This window comes from Maniola hyperantus, chromosome 3, assembly GCF_902806685.2.
Source record: "Maniola hyperantus chromosome 3, iAphHyp1.2, whole genome shotgun sequence".
NCBI classification, from domain to species: domain Eukaryota; kingdom Metazoa; phylum Arthropoda; class Insecta; order Lepidoptera; family Nymphalidae; genus Maniola; species Maniola hyperantus.
In genome coordinates, this window is record NC_048538.1 from 4135902 (window position 1) to 4154480 (window position 18579).

General features: G+C 36.1%; 3 protein-coding genes across 4 annotated transcripts; 2 read left to right on the forward strand and 1 right to left on the reverse strand.

The window, feature by feature from the left end:
* The first annotated feature begins 1846 nt into the window (after positions 1–1846).
* On the forward strand, positions 1847–6899 carry LOC117996504 (small integral membrane protein 14). The gene is made up of 4 exons (XM_034984566.2): positions 1847–2008; positions 2277–2350; positions 3549–3743; positions 5077–6899. Exons 2-4 carry the CDS (start codon positions 2279–2281, stop codon positions 5113–5115), a joined length of 306 nt encoding a protein of 101 aa, XP_034840457.1. The 5' UTR covers positions 1847–2008; positions 2277–2278; the 3' UTR covers positions 5116–6899.
* Positions 6900–6972: 73 nt separating this feature from the next.
* On the reverse strand, positions 6973–13778 carry LOC117996413 (zinc finger CCHC domain-containing protein 8). 2 transcript variants are annotated; one of them, XM_069509611.1, is made up of 7 exons: positions 12880–13778; positions 12139–12311; positions 10916–11114; positions 10403–10534; positions 9818–9998; positions 8571–9076; positions 6973–8195 (listed from the first exon to the last, which is right to left on the reverse strand). In XM_069509611.1, exons 1-7 carry the CDS (start codon positions 13627–13629, stop codon positions 7371–7373), a joined length of 2766 nt encoding a protein of 921 aa, XP_069365712.1. In that variant the 5' UTR covers positions 13630–13778; the 3' UTR covers positions 6973–7370. The 2 variants fall into 2 exon arrangements, with proteins under 2 accessions (XP_069365712.1, XP_034840361.1); XM_034984470.2 differs by having other exon boundaries at positions 6973–8207.
* Positions 13779–14296: 518 nt separating this feature from the next.
* Positions 14297–18504, forward strand: mRpS22 (mitochondrial ribosomal protein S22). The gene is made up of 7 exons (XM_034984559.2): positions 14297–14548; positions 14633–14859; positions 15287–15411; positions 15996–16053; positions 16486–16694; positions 17593–17770; positions 18244–18504. Exons 1-7 carry the CDS (start codon positions 14434–14436, stop codon positions 18457–18459), a joined length of 1128 nt encoding a protein of 375 aa, XP_034840450.1. The 5' UTR covers positions 14297–14433; the 3' UTR covers positions 18460–18504.
* Positions 18505–18579: the final 75 nt, after the last annotated feature.

Below are 18579 nucleotides of genomic sequence, written 5' to 3' on the forward strand. Positions count from 1 at the left end.
CAGTTCACACACGCACTGACATCTTGTTGGAAAAGCGTCATAATATGTTAGGTTTCAAGCAGAGTTTCAAGCAAGTGATTTTGTAAACTTTTTTCTAATAGCTTGTGCTTTATCAAAGTTTACAGCTTTTAGATAAATATGTAGGTAGGTACGTAAATTTTCAATAGTCGGATAAATATAGCTAGTACCACCCGCGGCTTCCCTCGGTGAAAATCTAAATCCTCTTTATTCCCTACCCCGTAGGAATTTCGTAAAAATCCAGCCTTGTTCCATGTGTACATTATAAAGGAAACCTCTGTGTGAAATTTCAATTTCAACACTAGCTTTAGATCCAAAGGTTTGGGTTGGGCGTTGATGAGTCAGAGCTTTTCTTCTATTTAGGTAGATGACAGTAGGTACAGGACAGACACTTTGCAGTTCAATTGACATAATCTTGACGGAAAAGCGTCCTTTGAGCGAGTGATTGCGAAGTAGGTCACCGCGGGGCGGGCGCGCGAAGCCCCGCCTAGCGCCGCCGGCCACGCCTAGCGTTAATTGTATTGAATTTTCATCTGCAAATGTCATGTGTACTTGGATTTATATTTATTTGTACGATAATTAATACTTATAGTACGCGACAAGTCGGTCGGTATGAGGTCCGCGCGACACCCGCGCTTTCCCGCACCGGGTTAGCGCGGGGCTGTGCGGGTGTGCGGGGCGTCCCCACCCCGATTGCTATCTCGACCTGTCGCGTACTGTACCTACCTATAAACTGAGCATTGATATACTTAGTTACTGATTTTGGATTTAAGTATCAATCGGCAACTAAACTTGAATGTTGTCATTTTAACAGATTTTCTATACGAAACCTACAAACGTTCAAATACCTACCGTCCTACTCATCATCATAATCAACCCATCGCCAGTCCACTACTAAGAACGGGTCTCCTCATAATAAGGGGTTCATCACGCGCTGGCCAAATGCTGATTGGCAGACTTCACACACCTTTGAGTAAGTAAGTAGATACATTACCTATGAAGAACTCTCAGGTACGAGGTTTCCTCATGATGTTTTCCTTCCCTAAATGTTTAATCGGTTTAAAATGTCCCAAGATCAAGGGCCCTAGGCTTGGGGTACGCACACCTGTTAAAGCAACTGATATTTAGGAGCAAGAAAGTGGCAAATTGTTAAAGACACATAAACAGTGAAGGGTCATCAGTTCACTGTCTGTTAAAATGCCAACTAGGTAAGTACTACTTACTCATCGAGAGCACATCAATGGGCCCAGAAACGACATAAGTAGGTAAGTACCTAGTTACTTGTTGTTTTGTTCGGATTTTTTTCCTCATTATTAAAAAAATTAAGCTGCAAATTATTTTTCCTGTTCAAACCAATCAAACGATTCATTCGCGGATGAGAAATGAGAATGCGAATATCTGCTGCAAACTTTCGCGAATACGAATGTCCAGATTTTGTTTAAATTTGGCGCCATTTGTCCATGGCTTGGCGGCAGTCTCGTTCGAACGAAGTGCGTTCCGTTTTATTTTTTGTTCCGAGAATAGCCGAGTTATACGAATTAGGAACGCATCCGACTGAAGTTTCATTAATTAAGGAATTTTGTTTTACTAGCCAACTAATTACATAAAAAAAAAATCTTTTTTATATTCGCAATAATTTCACGGAATGCAAATGCGAATACGAATAGTTATGCAAAAATATGCGAATATCTGCGAATGTGAATATTCGTTCATCACTAGTAGATAGTGCAACACTTAATAAATTGGTACTATTTTGTAACGTTAGCATAAGCACACTGTTTATTTCTGATTGGTTACTACCTTTTGACATGACAGGTTAAAAACCAATCAGGAACCTCCAAGCAAACAGTGTAAAAATGTCGGTGTAGGTGTTTTTGTCTTGTACTTTTTACTATTCTAACAGGCTAAAACGCGGGTGCATCAGCGTTAACAAACCTTATCTATAATTTAAGTTCGCATCGTTTCATTTACGTGGCTACACGTTAATCAGGTAAAGATTGCTGTTTAAATCGACCCCAAAATCACTTTCACTTCCCGTGTGACAGATGATCTGTTGCAATGTTTTTTTATTTTTATTTGTAAATAAAAACAAAGTTAGGTATTGCAATTCCTAGGGAATGACACGTTATTACGTTTAAGTTTATAAATAAAGTCTTTGTTCTAATTAGTACCAATCTAAATGAATATTCAAAGGATTCCATTAAAAAATTACCTATCCATTGACGGACGGTAGTGCTAATTTGAGTCGTATTACGCAGATATGGGCGATGAAATGGACCCGTGTGAATGCCTGTGGAACCACGAGCTGGCGATGCGGCGGCTCATCTCGCTGGTGAGTCTTAATTCGTGACCTTGTACCATATTATTCATCAACAAGTGTACATAATTGCCTTCACGGTACCTACCACGTCTACAATAATGTAGTGGTTTTTAAAATGACGTATTTAATTATGTTTTTATTGCTTTTATTTCTGTTTCATTTGTACATTTCACAAAGAAAATTTCAGTAATTCTATTTTTCTTATAAGAATAATATTTACTTATATATAAAATATATTTTTCTAATTAATTAGCTTATCAATCAGTATTTCAATGGTTAGCTGATATGAAATAGCAGATACTAGATTTAGAAGCACCATAGTAAGATTATGTTGCTATTTGCTACCATTGTATGATTTTTAATCTCCAACATTGTAGTACATTCCACCCACATATTAAAACATATCCAATTCATAATTTTATAATTCTATTAAGTAGGAAATAATTTTATTTTGATTATTGTACTTTCCTCAATGGTTCTAAAGTTTTTTTTTATTTATTGAATGATTTCATAACAAGGTAGAGGAAAGAAATGGCTATGGTAGACTGACAACTTCTTAACTGTTCTGTTTTTGCTTTTTTGTATAAAAATAATATTTAAATGTCTCTCTCAGCCTTTCCAGATAAGTCCATATTTTTATAGACTGCTGTACAGCAGTTGAATTTTTATTGAGCAATTAGTAACACAACACTTTAACAACTGTTGTTATCAGTTCTGATATGCCAATTATGCAGACTTGTTTATAATCATTGTGCCTGTAATATAGGTTACATTAGTTTTTGCATATAAGTACTTGCTCCAAATACATTCATAATTATTTATGCTAATATCATTGTTTTTATGAAAATAAGTACCTTGGGAGATACCAATCATGCTTATTATTTTAATTCTTTAATAGGAAACTTTGAAGCAATGACATTGAATCAAACCATAATATTTTATGGAGTGTATACGCATCTAACGTGAAGACTACCAACTAAGACATGATATACACTTTGTAGTATGTACTTTAGTTTTAGTTTAGCTTGATACTTGGGTAAAATTTTTTGTAGAGCGCTATCTCTTCTACTATTTCATTTCTTGTATTTTCTGTTTCACTAATCACCAAGCAGGAAAATATGCCACGTGATGTGAATGTAACATGTCTATGATATTATAATATCATTGTTTTGAACTTAAAGTCTAAATACTTAATCTCAATTACCAACAGCTCCGCCAAGGTCAGTCATACTGCACAGACACTGACTGCATCGACCAACTGCCGGGACTGCCGGCGCCGCCTGAGTCGGCCGGGAACAGCTTCCTCGTCATGTTCTTGGTGATGGCGCTCGCTGTAGCCATGTACGTGATGCGCCCAAGACGCAACCAGATACAAGATGCGGCCAAACCAACCGCCAACCCTCAAGTAACTGCCTTTTTACCTCCATACATCTTCCTCCTTGCTGAGGGTCATGACTCTTTTCCATTCACATCAGGGGGTAGGAGACATAACCATCGTCAATGGTTCAGTAGGGTAGCACAGAGGTTAAGGAGTGTTATAAACCATTGTGCTTAATGCTTATAATAATATTATAAATGCGAAAGTATGTCTATCTGTCTGCCAGTTTTTCACTGCCCTCTGTTTAACCGATTTTGACGAAATTTGGTACAGAGATGTTAGCACCCTGGGGAAGGACTTTCTATCCTCCTGGAAAATTAAAGAGTTCCCACATCGTGCGCATCACGTGCCATCTAATGAAGAAATAAATTCTTATTAATCACTAGCTGATGCCCGCGACTTCGTCCGCGTGGATTTACGTTTTTCAAAATCCCGCGGGTACTCTTTGGTTTTCCGGGATAAAAAGTAGCCTATGTTAATCCAGGTTAAAATCTCCATTCCAAATTTCAGCCAAATCCGTGCAGTAGTTTTTGTGTGAAAGAGTAACAAACATACACACACACACACACATAAAAACTTTCGCCTTTATGATATTAGTGTGACTACCCATATTATAAATCTGAAAGTGTGTTTGTTTGTACTTCAATCACGTCGCAACGGAACGCCGTGATTTTTGCATGGATATACGAGTAGTTGAGGACATGGAGAGTGACACTTTTTATCCCAGAAAATTAGAGTTCCCATGCGATTTTTAAAAACCTAGATCCACGCGTACAAAGTCGCGGACGTCAGCTAGTATTATTAATAATTTGTAATTGTAGGGGTTTTCAAGGAATTTTGACTCTCAAGCTTTAAATATCAATAAGCCTGATATAATTAGTGATAATTGGGACTGATGCGTGATGTCTTCACGTGCTCTTCGAGATAACAAAGGCGAATAGGCGGAATGAGCATAATTCGGACCCCCAAAGTCGGCATTCGACGCGTATCACAACTCATAACTAGCCCACATGTCCCTCTGCTTATCAGTCAATTTTTCTTGCTAGATGGATGGGAATCCTCCTTGATACCAACCGATAATGCCTGTATTTGCTGTTCATTTGTCCTATAAACAAGTGCCAGACATCAGTACCCATTTACAGCCGCACTCAGAGTCGCTAATCGTTACTTAAGATTGAGTTAAAACGAGACAGATTTATGTGAGAGATATAGCTCTGTCTCGTTTTAACTAAACTTAAGTAACGATTAAGCGACTCTGAGTGCGGCAGTTAATAACTATATTATTCCACTAGTAAACTTTTCCCAAATCCCCATTGACACTCTCTATTGCTCCTAATGGGTATTAAATCTTGTTTTTCAGGATCGTGACGGTGCCCCGCCGACACCGCCAAGAATTTAATCGTCGCTCATTGACGATGTTCTTCATCAAAGGTTCACATCTAAGAGAAAAACTCGAATCCCGTATGTATTATAGATTAATTGTTAACTGCATAGCAACTATAAATAATAAATTAATATCTCATTATAAGTATAGCAGTTTAAGATCTATATAATATATAAATATAAAGTTATTAATAATATTATAAAGTGTCTAATAGACGTTGCGTTTTCGAACATTTCTGAACCTATGATAAGAGCAATTTATTTATCATTCCATCTAACGAAATTGTAATATAAATGGCAAGTTATTGAATGTATAGATCTGTTACGTGAACTCTAAACTTTTTAGTTACATTGCATCTTAAACCATAATATATTTTTTGTGGTTAACTGGTGCTAGTTAATTGTTTTATTTGTCAAGGAATGGTGATGACCTTATGCGGTGCTGGATTCACTATAAGAATGCCTTATAACTGCTATTTATATAGGACCTAAGTAAGACAAGTCCACTACCTATGTGAACATTATGAAATGTGAAAAATAAGACTCCATAATTCGATCTGCATAACAAAGATGTCACAAATTATTACTACAGCTGCGCGATTGCGGGAGATTGACAGCTACAAAGTCACGATTGCAATCACCTCTGATTGGTTGACGCTCGCTCACTCACTATTGGCTACAATGCATTGTCGCAACAAGAATCGCACAAATTCAAACAAAAAATCAGAACAATTGAGATTGTAATAATGATTGATGCAGGTTTTAGACAATCGCCCTACAGGTCTAATATTCAAATAAGACGTCGATAAAAAATGACTTCTTAATGATTGAACAGGAGTGTAGGTCAATATTATAGGCAAGTGACATGTTTCCTGAATCCAGCACTTATACTACGAAGAACACCAATTTTAAAAATACATCACAATTATTTACTTAAAATGCGATAAAAAGACCATAATTACTTAGCAATACTCACAATTGTCTGACAAACAGAACTTATTTATCAATATTTCTCTCTAGAATCATTTTTAGTTATATTTATTTTTTTAAAATGTTGATTTATGAAGGCTTCATTCCTGACTGCATCAACAAGTATATCGTCCATATAAACTCGACATGTTACAGTTGGGAAAAGTAGATATAGTACGCGACAGGTCGAGATGGCAATCGGGGTACGCCTCGTCTCACTAACTATATCTATGATATATAGCGCTCATGTCCATAAACTTGATCGTGTTGTACGAAGTACGAACTGCCGATTGGATCAAGACAGCATGCTTTGACGATATAATTGATGGTGTGTACGGGTAGTGGCGTGCAGGTCATAAAGGCATAAATGCAGTGTTTACCCCAGTTGTAATGGCTCAATTGCATATTTTTCATTATGACCTGCCAGTAAACAGGTTTTCACCTAACTAATGCCTACCTGGCTTCAAACCCTGTGCACGCCACTGTGTACTATATTATACTACTGTGTACTATACCATTATATTTTGTCCAATATCTTGTAGTTGAGGAAAACTTCAATGTAGACTGGCGTTAGCTACATTTTTGCTCATTCTGTGAAGTTGTTACTCTGTCATACATCAGTATATTTTATGGCTAGATCCTTTTATCTAGCCCAGCATGTGATATTCCACTAGTTTTAGTATTGTCCGTTTATTTTGGGTTGGGTTTTGAGTTTAATTATTATGATTATTTTATTTATCTCTTAGATTAATTTTATTCATCTTACACATTGACAACTGCAATCGATATTGTATATTATGCAAAAAAAAATAAAGATAATTGTGACACTAAGTTTGATTGTTTTATTTACACAATCTGATAAATACCTCGGTTTTTATGTGGCAAAGAAATAAATAGACACAAATAAAAAAGTAGGTAATAGATTTATGTACATTTTTTTTTCAGAAATACTTATTCTTTCATTATGTTTTTGGGTAAGTCACTTTTATAATTCTCCATAACATGATTTGTACTTGAAATTATAGTTATTAACAGACATTTGGTAAAAAAATATCATGTTATGTACATATTAAGCACACTCGAAAATGCAACTTTAGCATCATAATAATTATGAACACTGATCTGGACTATAAGAAAACTTATATGTACTAAAACATCAATTTCTAGGTCAAAACTCAAAAGAATGCATAATCCGATTCTCTATAAGAGATCTTATTTATTGCTCAACACAAAATTGACTTTCCTTTCATAGTTGTTACCTACTAAAATATACCACCTTCATTCAAAGGTGGTATCTTCTAATCATGAATCCTGTATCCTATCTACTGCAGATTTGACCCTCTTGAGCAAACTGCTAATTTGTTTGAACTTACCTGTCGAATTTGGAAGATTTTCGAAGTTTATGACGTCACAAATGTTTTTGGCGAACTTGTCGTCACTTGGTAATTTAGAAAAGGGAGATGCAACGTTAAGTACTGGTGTCCCATACAAGGTATTTTTCACTTTACCTGCTTTTGAATCTGGTGTACTAACTTCTTTAATAGCTGAAGAGTCTTTTTCATCAGCTTGGCTTTGACTTATATCCTTGTCTGGATTTATAACTGCACTCACTTCTAAAGATTGTTCAACTATAGAACATTTATCTACTTCATTTGAATTGGAAGACTTTTCAACAGTAGCATTCTTTTCTTCAATTACAGTTGAAGATTTTTCAATTTCAGTACTTTTATCTCCATTCCCAACTAAAGTTGTTTCAATGTTATTTTTAACTTCTACTTTAACAGATTTTACTTTAACTGGAGAATTTTTACGATCGCTTTCTGTCGCTTCTTGCTTTTTTATAACTTCATTCATAGACAAAGAATCATTGTCACATTCAACTGTTAATTTCTCAGATTCTATTTCATTTGCATTAATTCCTTCTTTTCTTAGTTCACTGATGCCCATATCATCTGTCTCTTTTTCATCAATTTCAAGGTTCTCGTCACTGTCTACACTGTCAGAGAAAGTTTCATCAAGTACCACCATATCCATACTAATATCGCCGACTCCCTTTAGCGCATCTAGTAATCGCTTTTTCCTTTCTTCTAGTACAGCAAGACTTGGGCTATTTGGTCCGCTGCTTATCTGTAATTTGTCCTAAAAATTCAATACAACCTAATAATTATGTGGGAAAACAAAAAACTGCAATTTTAACTTAACCCAAAGTTTAAATTCGTTATTTTAAAAATGACACTGCTGAAAACTTGATTTTTAATGCTTCCGAAATGGTAGATCTACAACGGAACATGCTTGTCGAGTTCCATAACTTGAATGTAAATATTTTAATAAACTAACTAATTTTAATAAATTACTGGTATCCATATTAATATGTCAATTTGTATATCAAACTAGAGTTACTAAAATAGTTCGTTTGGGCGCTTGCTAGACATAAATATTGCGGTTTCAACACAATTTTATGAAATAAAATATGTAGAAAATGTTATATTCAATGTTACTAACGTCGTCATCTTCATCGTAGATTGTGATAAGATCATCTTCGGGCACTGGAATATCTGGCACTTGCATCACCTCAATAACTTCCAACTCATCATCACTTGATGTCGCCAAATCAACTTCATCATCAGCTAATAATTTCTCGTCATTGGTCACTTTGACTTTACCTTTCTTGTCATTGGTTAGATTTTCTTTTCCTTTGACTGAATCTTTGTTTTCATTGTCCAAATTATGTTTTTCTTTAACTGTTCTCTTTGCCTTGTTTTTTAACAAATTTATTTTTCCTTTGACTTTACCAGTTTGTTTTCTTGTTAATTTATTTTTTACTTTGGCAGCATCTATGTTTTTGTCATCTTTTTTGTTGCTAACAGTTTCATCAGTCTTTTGACCTTTGTCAGAACTTTCTGGTGCGTCTTCTGTTGGCGGTGGTGGTGGAGGTGTGGGTGGCGGCGGCGGCGGTGGTGGCGGTTCTTCGTCGGGTAGCGGTGGTATGGATGGGAATTCCGCTATTTCTAAAGGATTAAGGTTGAAGAAAGAATATATTATGAAGATTCTTATTTCATTAAAACAAGACCCTAACAACTAGCTTAATAATTTTTTTTATAATAAGTAGTTATTAATATGAAAGGAAAAGTATCATAAAAATTATCTTCTTCTAAATATATAAAAGGAAAAGGTGACTGACTGACTGATCTATCAACGCACAGCTCAAACTACTAGATGGTTCGGGCTGAAATTTCGCATGCAGATAGCTATTATGACGCAGGCATCCGCTAATAACGGATTTTTGAAAATTCAACACCTAAGGAAGTGAAATAGGGGTTTGAAATTTGTGTAGTCCACGCGGACGAAGTCGCGAGCATAAGCTAGTATTGTATAATTCATTATTATCAAAGCATCTCAAAGGGTTTAAGGTATCAACTTTAAAATTGACTGTTGATATTTCAACTTCTTTGATAATAATTACAAATTTTCCCATTTTGTATGATTAAATTGACAGATTTTTTTTTATATTTCATACAAATTTTTAATCTGTATCACAAAAATTGTAATAGTAAGTCTGTTCGTCATGCACACAAGCAAAAAAAAACACTGTACTTGTTACAACAAACCTTCACTGTCTGAAAACTTACATAGTTTCTTAGACTGCTCTAAGTTTAATCAAAATCAGTTTAAGCTGCGAAGTGAGAGACCTCAACTCCAAATTATACAGGAAAAGTCCAGGGCAAAACTAGTTAGTAAATTCGACATACCATCTCCGCTATCAATTTCCATTTCCGCCTGGCCCTCTTGTAAAAACTTTTGATTGGCGGACGGGAAAAATGTGAGTTTCTTGCGCTTATACGCCTTCATAGCGTTAGGCGCGAGCATTTGTAGCATTTCCATTTTGCTGTCCAGCTCTGACATTGGAGGGAGACCGTATAAATGGGCTTCCTGAAAATACGAGTAGTTTTGCAAGGAAAACCTATTTATATCAACTAAATAAAATTGGGATAATCTGGTATTTTACAACTAGTCAAATTAGTAACTTTTTATGAAACGTCAAATTAATAGCCTTTTTTTTATTTATTTATTATAGGCAACCACTTTGACAACAATCACTCCTTATGAAAAGTGATGATGCTGCCTAAGATGGGACGCGTTTACCTAGAAGCAGGATCAATAGCTTTACATTGTGAAGCTATTGATCCTGTATGATCCTGATGTAAAGTTTACATGATCTCTGGACACAATAGTGGAATAACAGCCAATGGGAAGGATTATTTCGATTGCTTCGGACACTGGCAAATTCCTATTGCCACTTTCCAAATCTTATTTTGAAATGAACTTTATAATACCTCAACGTATCGTGAGCTAGCGGGAACATTGAAACCAGGGAAGTCTGGAATCTTTTTAATGTCAAACTTATCCTTGGAACCTGGCTCACATAGCTCACCGTCCTCTTCTTCAGGATCCTGAGTTGCATTTCCCTGAAAGTGATGAAAATATTTACTGAGATTTTGTTTAAATTTTATGACAAGCTTGTCTGTGCCTGCTATTTTATCTGGTGATAAGTGATAATCTAAGATACAAGTTTTATTGAACCCATTTCTATGTGCTAGTACTAGAATACTAAATTGCTTGACAGCATGGATTTACTAGTAGGGTGGTAACTGGTCACACCCAAATCCTCTCACCAGACCAGACCTGAGCCAATTTAGAAATCATTAATTTCCCAAGTAACCTAGCTAGGAATCAAATACAGCATTTTCACTGGAACGAGGAGGCTCTCAAAAAATGGTAATATTGGTGGTGTGGTGTGTGTTATAACAAAATAGTAAAATAAATCAAGTGCTATTGTAACAACTTACAGTAGAATCAAACAGCGTTATCCCAGAGTGTGATATCCTGGCTTCTTCAAGCCATCCCGGGGGATAGCCCAACAGCCTCATGCGGTAGATGTATAACGGCAATTCATATCTTTTGAGGCCTAGGGCATGCCTCAAGTTCCCTGATATCCTACCAGGCACTAGATGACCGTACTTCTGTTCATCTTCTACATGATAACGTCTGTAAATAAATTTTTGCCACATTATACCTACAATATACTTTAATATCAGTCCAAAATGTCATTCTTTTATCTTATCAGATTCTCATTAAAGTTATACATTTTAAGTTTTACAGTTTATTTTATTTTTAGTTTATACTAGATAATGCCCGCGACTTCGTCCGCGTGGATTTAGGGTTTTAAAAATCCTGTGGGAACTCCTTGATTTTCCGGGTTAAAAAGTAGCCTATGTCCTTCCCCGGGATAAAAGCTATATCTGTACCAAATTTCGTCAAAATGAACAGACAGACACTTTCACATTTATAATATTAGAATGGATTGAAGTTTTAGTTTACTTTAAAATTACAAGACATACTTCCTACAACTGCTATTATTATTATTATTATTATTATTTAAAAAATTAGAGATTCCTATGAAAATTGAAATAAGCTACCTGTGCAAAGCCGGGGTCGCTAGTTTAAAAACATAATAATGTGATTTTCAATAAAAGTGGCTGGAAGAGATTGGATGTATGCTCCCCAAAACAGGAAAAAGTGGAAAGAAATGAAGGAGGCTTTCACCCTTTGGGACCCATCAAAGACTAACACTAACTTTTAATCTATTTAGTAAAACAACTAGCAAATATGTAAACACATGAAGTTTGTAAAATGTAACGATAGAAATAAAAAAAGCTTTAATAAAAATTCAATCCTCCATACTAATATTATAAATGCGAAAGTGTGTCTGTATGTCAGTCTGCTAGCTTTTGACGGCCCATCTGTTTAACCGATTTTGATGAAATTTGGTATTGAGATAGCTTGCATCCCAGGGTAAGGACATAGGCTACTTTTGATCCTGGAAAATTGAAGTTTCCACGGGATTTTTAAAACCCTAAATCCATACGGACGAAGTCGCGGGCATCATCTAGTTAAGAATAAATTAGACAAACATTTGGAAAACTCGAAGCACTTCTGATATAGATGCATCAGCAAAAGCTACTTAGTCTATTAAAAAATTATAATAATAATAATAATCATTTCTACCAACCCAACTCTGGCTGGTATGCTTTTCCTCTTGGCAGCTATCCTATTGTGGTTTCTTGGCAGTTTGCAGTCTTTGACTGGATGTGCTCCATCACAGTTGAAGCATATTGGCCCTCTACGGAAGGTGGTGGGAGAGCTGATATCTTCTTCAATGATGTCAGAAATTAAGCTGGAAGTCTTAAAATTAAGTTTTCATGAGTATTAATTATTGTGCCATGTAACTATTCTGTACTTGAGAGTTGCCTTAATTTCTTAATTAAACTAATATTATAGAGAGGTGAACTTAGTAAGTTTGGATGCTGAGGTGATCTCAGAAACTATTAATTCGATTTCAAAATTCTTTCACGTCTTGTAGATAGTTACTAGCATTATCCCAGAGTGCTATAGACTATGCTAGATCACATGGACAATGTTGCACGCAAAAGCTGGTATCTTAGCTATTTAGAGCCTCAATAGCTCAACCGGTATAGGAGTGGACTGAAACCGAAAGGTCGACGGTTCAAACCCCTCCCCTTGCACTATTGTCGTACCTACTCCTAGCACAAGCCTGACGTTTAGTTGGAGAGGAAAGGGGAATATTAGTCATTTAACATGGCTAAAAAAAAACACATAACCCTCCTTTGGGCTTCGCCGCTGTCGGGTAAAACAGAGAATCTGCCTGACTGACATAATATATAAAACACAGTCACAACTTATGACTGACATAATATGAAAAGTGGATTAAGTTTTATAACTCTATACTTACTTGGCTATATTTTGGTACATCAGTCTGCGCTTCCTCACAAGGTGCAGTGTCAACAAAAAACAAGCTGTCATCAACCTCAGAAACATTGTCAAATCCTTCAATTGCCTCATCTTTGCATAAATCTCCACTAACTTCCTCAATTTTGTCAAACTCCTCATCAAACAACTCTTCCGGCCAAATATCTAGTTCAACGTCCGAATCCCCAGATAAATTATCATGTTCATTACTCTGTGATCTTAGAAGATCAATCAAAAACTCTCTAACCCTTTTTTTGTATGTGTGAGCTAACTTACTGTCCTTAAAACGCACAGTCACTAAAGGTGTCCTATTTTCGCACCCAACAACACCTAAATCACTGTTAGATGGAGAATCAACAACAATATTAAAATCGTGAAATATTAAAGTGTTATTCTGTTCTTCAGATTTCTTTGAAACGTCCACACTGGTTTCGTTTGTAAGATAGCTTTTTTGGTTATCGTCGGTTTGCGACGTTTTCCCTCCATTCTGACTATTGTTTGGAGATATTTCGTCGCAAAGTCCATCGCTCGAGCAATCCAACTTTATCACTTCAGAATACCTTTCTGCCTCCTTTTCTTCACTGATATGTGCATTGAGACGCTGCTTCTTTCGGATTTCGTCTTCGAAACGTCCCATTTTCGTCTGCTTAGCTTCGTCATCACTGCTCAATTCGATATCATCGTTGTCCAATTCATAAATTATATCGTTCACGCCCGCTTTTCTTTTTGCCATTGTTATTGGAAATGTGAAACGCACATCAAATCTAGAACAGATATTGTTAAAGAATCATTTTTCATTCTTTCGCGAAAATTGACGAAAATAAAATTATTCAGACTTGTACAACAGAAGTTGCAGATGTTTTGTTCTTTTTTTGACATTTTTACCACAGATTAAATACCTAGGTACTCTTCTTTCCCATTTTTTTTCTTGTTTTACGGCTCTGGAATCTAGCTTAATTGCCTTCATCAGGACCTATATATATTTACATCAATTTACATACCATCAAACCAACTATTATCATAGCTCAAAACTTCAGTCTAGTGATGACGTCACTCAAATGGCGGCCACGCATATTAGCGATTTGCGGGACTTATACCTTTTGATAACGTGGCAACTGCAACATGCACGAATCGCACAAAGAGAAGCAAATTGTGTAAGAAAAACATTCATCGATAACTTTTGAAGTTTTGACTCACGATAGGCTTAAATAGTAGATAATCTATGGGCTCAAATGGGCTATCTATAAGTTAGAGTCCAGAGCCGTAAAATAAAACACAGTTTAAAAAAAAATTGTATCTTGTTTGACGTTTCGATTCTGGAAGAGAAGAGTCTATGATGGGAATGGGATGGGAAGAGTATTTACCACAGAGTACATTGAGTATTTACGATTTGCCTTAAAGTAAAGGACTGATATCCAGTGCCGTAAAAAGTTAAAAAAAAATACGATTTTATTATTTTTGAGGTTATAAAATAAAAAATGAGATTTATAATCTAACACAATCTAACATACATTTTAATATTTGGGCCTCGGGGACCATGTCTTTATTAAAATTAGTGCAAAGTAATGCTAAAACTGTTTTGTTTAGGTACAGTGAACCACAGATACTCTTCATTTCTTGTAGGAAAATAAGTATAGTTCCATCGATTTATGGTAAGCAATTTAAAGCGTATTTTATGTTCATAATTAATATTTTTGGCGATATCTCTTGTAATTATAATCAATATGTTCATCCAGATGGAGAGGATCCAGCACCAAAGTTCTTTTCATCTGGAATTCAAATATTGTTGAAACGTTTAACTCGGCCAGATTTTGCTAAGATATTTCGAAAAAGAAACACTAACAATGTTACTGTGCTTCGAACTCCTAAATACAAGTTTTTGACAGACGAGGAACTTCAGATTGAAAAGTCAAGAGCGAATAAAAGTGCTGAAAGATTATTGCAGATGCCACCAGTAGTCAAAGTACGTTTTATTTATTTTCAAACTAGCTGATGCCCGCAACTCGTCCGCGTGGATTTAGGGCTTCAAAACTGCCATAGGAACTCTTATTTTCCGCTATATAAAGTACCTAGCCTATGTCACTCTTCAGGTCATTAACTATACCCATACTTAAAATCATGTTGCTCCTTTGAGACGTTACTGAAAGACAAATCAACTTAACAAACAAACTAACTTTCTCATTTATATATAAGTAGTCTTAGTGACCCGTCCTGGCTTACAAAGTTCTGACTCAATTGAACAAAATAAATGGCATAGGAAAATTTTAACAACTCCATGTTGTTTTCTAACCAACTTTAGGTATAGAATAGAATAGCTAGAATATAGATAGTAATCTATATTCTAGCTATTCTAACTGGTAATAAGTATATGCTGAATGGATTCATTGCAGGTACACAAGCCAGTTGATGATGTCTTATCAAGAGACCCAGCATTGACAGGATTTGATTCTGCTAGATTTTTGTTCACAGACATCAGTTTTGGTGTTGATAATGAACACCGAATGATTGTTGAAAGGTATGAAAATTATCAATTTTTGCTAGTGTAATTAGTTTCTTGCTGTATTTCAGTTTCTTGTTGACAATTCTTATCCAAAACCAAGTTATTTATGCCTTTACGCTTAGAACTGTATAAGTTCGTTCAAAGACCTAGTAATTTTTGTGTGTTTCATACATACTCAAAAAATATATCATTGACAGGATTACAATAATTTTGTTATAGTATGTAGGTATATGTAGACCAGAATCTCATGAAATGAAATTCCAAAGAGCAACACTGTACCCTGTAAAAGTCCTATGTACATAGGATATTCACAGAGTACAGTGTTGATAACTTTGGAATTTCATTTCCATATTTTTCATGAGATCCTGGTCTACCTGTACCTTTAGATACAGGTAAACTCACTTTAAAAAAATAAAAGGCCAGAAACCCTTCATCATAATATGCTAAAGTCAGGCTAACGAAAGAAGAGATTGGAAAAGCAAGGCAAATTAAAAAAATATTAGTATGGCAGCTCTGAAATTAGTATGACAGACCTGGAATAACCTAACTTGATACAACAGAAATAAAAATAAGTAATTCTAAACATCTAATTGTTTTAGGGAGCCTGACGGCACTCTCAGAAGTTGTGATCATGATGTAAGAAAAAGATTAAATCAGGTAATGCTACATTCTTTTTTTTTTAAATTAATGTCTATGCTCAAAACTGAAAATATATTGTCTAATGTTAATTAGGTATTTAACTTTCTTAATTTTTTACTGAAAATCTAAACATGTGAAGGAAAAGTTGATTGACTGATCTATCGACGTAAATCACTGGACTCATCAGACTAAAATTTGGCATGGAGATAGCTATTATGACGTAGAAATCCACTAAGAAAAGATTTTTAAAAATTGGACCTCTAAAGGGGTAAAATAGGGATAGTGGTGGAGGCAATCGAGATGGTTAAAGTGATACAGGGTATTCAAGAACCTACATAGCCCTAAAGTATGAGGAGAAGAAGAAGGGGTAAAATAGCGGGTTTGCTTAGCTTATTGACAGATTGCAGATAGATTGAACATTCAATATTCATTGTGCAATATTGATTGCAGATATATTTCCCGATGCAGGGGCGGAAAATAAGAGAGCCATTGATCTTCGAGAACGAAGAGACGTTCTATAGCCTTCTAGAAAGGCAGAGGTATGAGTATGTGTTGGACCGAGCCTGCGTGCAGTATGAGCCCGATGAGCCCACGTACCACAAGCTCACCAGTATTACGTACCAACATGTTGATATGAACAGTCTGTACAATTTTCTTAGGTAAGTCAATAATTTGTTTAACACTATACAATGTTGGTTTTAGTATACCTAAAAACCGTAACACGTGTTGAATATTTTACATAAAAAATAAATATACAAAATATAAAAAAATATTTAATGAAAACTTACGAAGTTGTAAACTTTTTGTATAGAGTCGTTATCCCGCAAGAACATGGTCACCCCAAGCAAGCGGCTGTGAGCGAACGGGACGGCTGACGTTGAACGTGCGCGCTCCCGCTCTAGCGCAACTCGAATTAGCTGATGCATACGGCCATTTAACTAGGTGTTCAAACTTACAGGGTTTTAAAGTTTTTTTTTGGTCTAAAAATGATTAAAAATGATTGCAATTGATTCTGTTACTGATTCTGAACAAACTTCTTTCGGATTTTGCGTATACTAAATCTAACGTTGTATAACACTACAAAGTTTTCCCTCCAGCGTCCTATTCCCTGCCGAACATAACTTGCTTTAACGGTGAAGGAAAACGCCGTGAGAAAACCTGAACGCAGCGCCTCCAAAATGTTCTCAAAGGTGTGTGGAGTCCCCCAATCCGCACTTGGCCAGAATAGTGAACTATAGCTTTAACCCTTCTCAATCTGAGAGGAAACCTGTGCCCATTAGTAGGCCAGCAATAAGAATGATTATGATAAAAAAAATCCATACCAATATTATAAATGCGAAAGTGTGTCTGTCTCTGTCTGCTAGCTTTTCACGGCTCAACCGTTCAACCGATGTTGACGAAATTTGGTACAGAGATAGTTTGCATCCCGAGGAAGGACATAGGCTACTTTTTATCCCGGAAAATTGAGGAGTTCCCATAGGATTTTTAAAAACCTAACCTAACCTAACCTAACCTCCACGCGGTCGCGGGCATCATCTAGTTACTTATATTTTTAAGGTCTACACGCCACTTTGGCCCACTAGTGTTCTACCTGACGTGGCACAAGAGTATGGACAATCTGATGTTAGAGCTAGTACAGAGTGGCGCCATCCGTGAAGCCGTGCTGTTGCTAGCTTTGCGACACGCCATACACAGCGACCTGGCGAGTGAAGAGAGCAATGCGCTAGTGGCACAGGCAAGTACAGTAAACTTGATAGACTATACGAAAGTATGGATTTGATATTAAAGCTAGTACACAGTGGTACAAATAAATAGATTCCCGTGCGTTTAAACTTGCTTCAACGGCGTGTAAAGTTATACGCACACATTTTTAGGTTTCCGTGCCCTATGGCTGTCAACGGGACCCGAGTTCCGTGCCCTAAGGCTGTCAACGGGACCCTATTGCTAAGCCTCCGCTGTTCGTCCGTCCGTCTTTCTGTCAGCGGGCTGTATCTCGTGAACCTTAATAGGTAGAGAGTCGAAATTTCACAGAATTTGTTTTTCTAATGCTGCTATAATAACAAATAAGTATTAACAAATATCAAAATGACCGTCATGAAAATTGAAAAAAAAATAGTGTTATTTATTTTACGATGGTGCAGAATCCTTCGTGTACGAGTCCGATTCGAACTTGACCGATTTTTCATTAGACTTTTTCGTCACTTCCAGATATTGCCTACACCAGTACAACTAACGAAACAAAATAATTTATCCGAAGAGGACATCCAACTCGACACCAAATGCATACAATGCGTAGAGAAATACATCAACACCAACTCAGCTATGAAGAGTCAGCAAGGTTTAGCGTTACAAGGTTTTAGAGAACACTACCAACAGCTTGTTGAGCTTAGCAGGGGACTGAAGAAAGCGCATGGAAACGCCTGAATATTGTAGTCATGTATACTTAGTAATAAATGTTTAGATAAGGAATTTTGTTTTTAATATCTACTATGTGCCCACTTGACACAGCTAAGGCCGGCCATACACGGACTGCTCGAGCGGTTA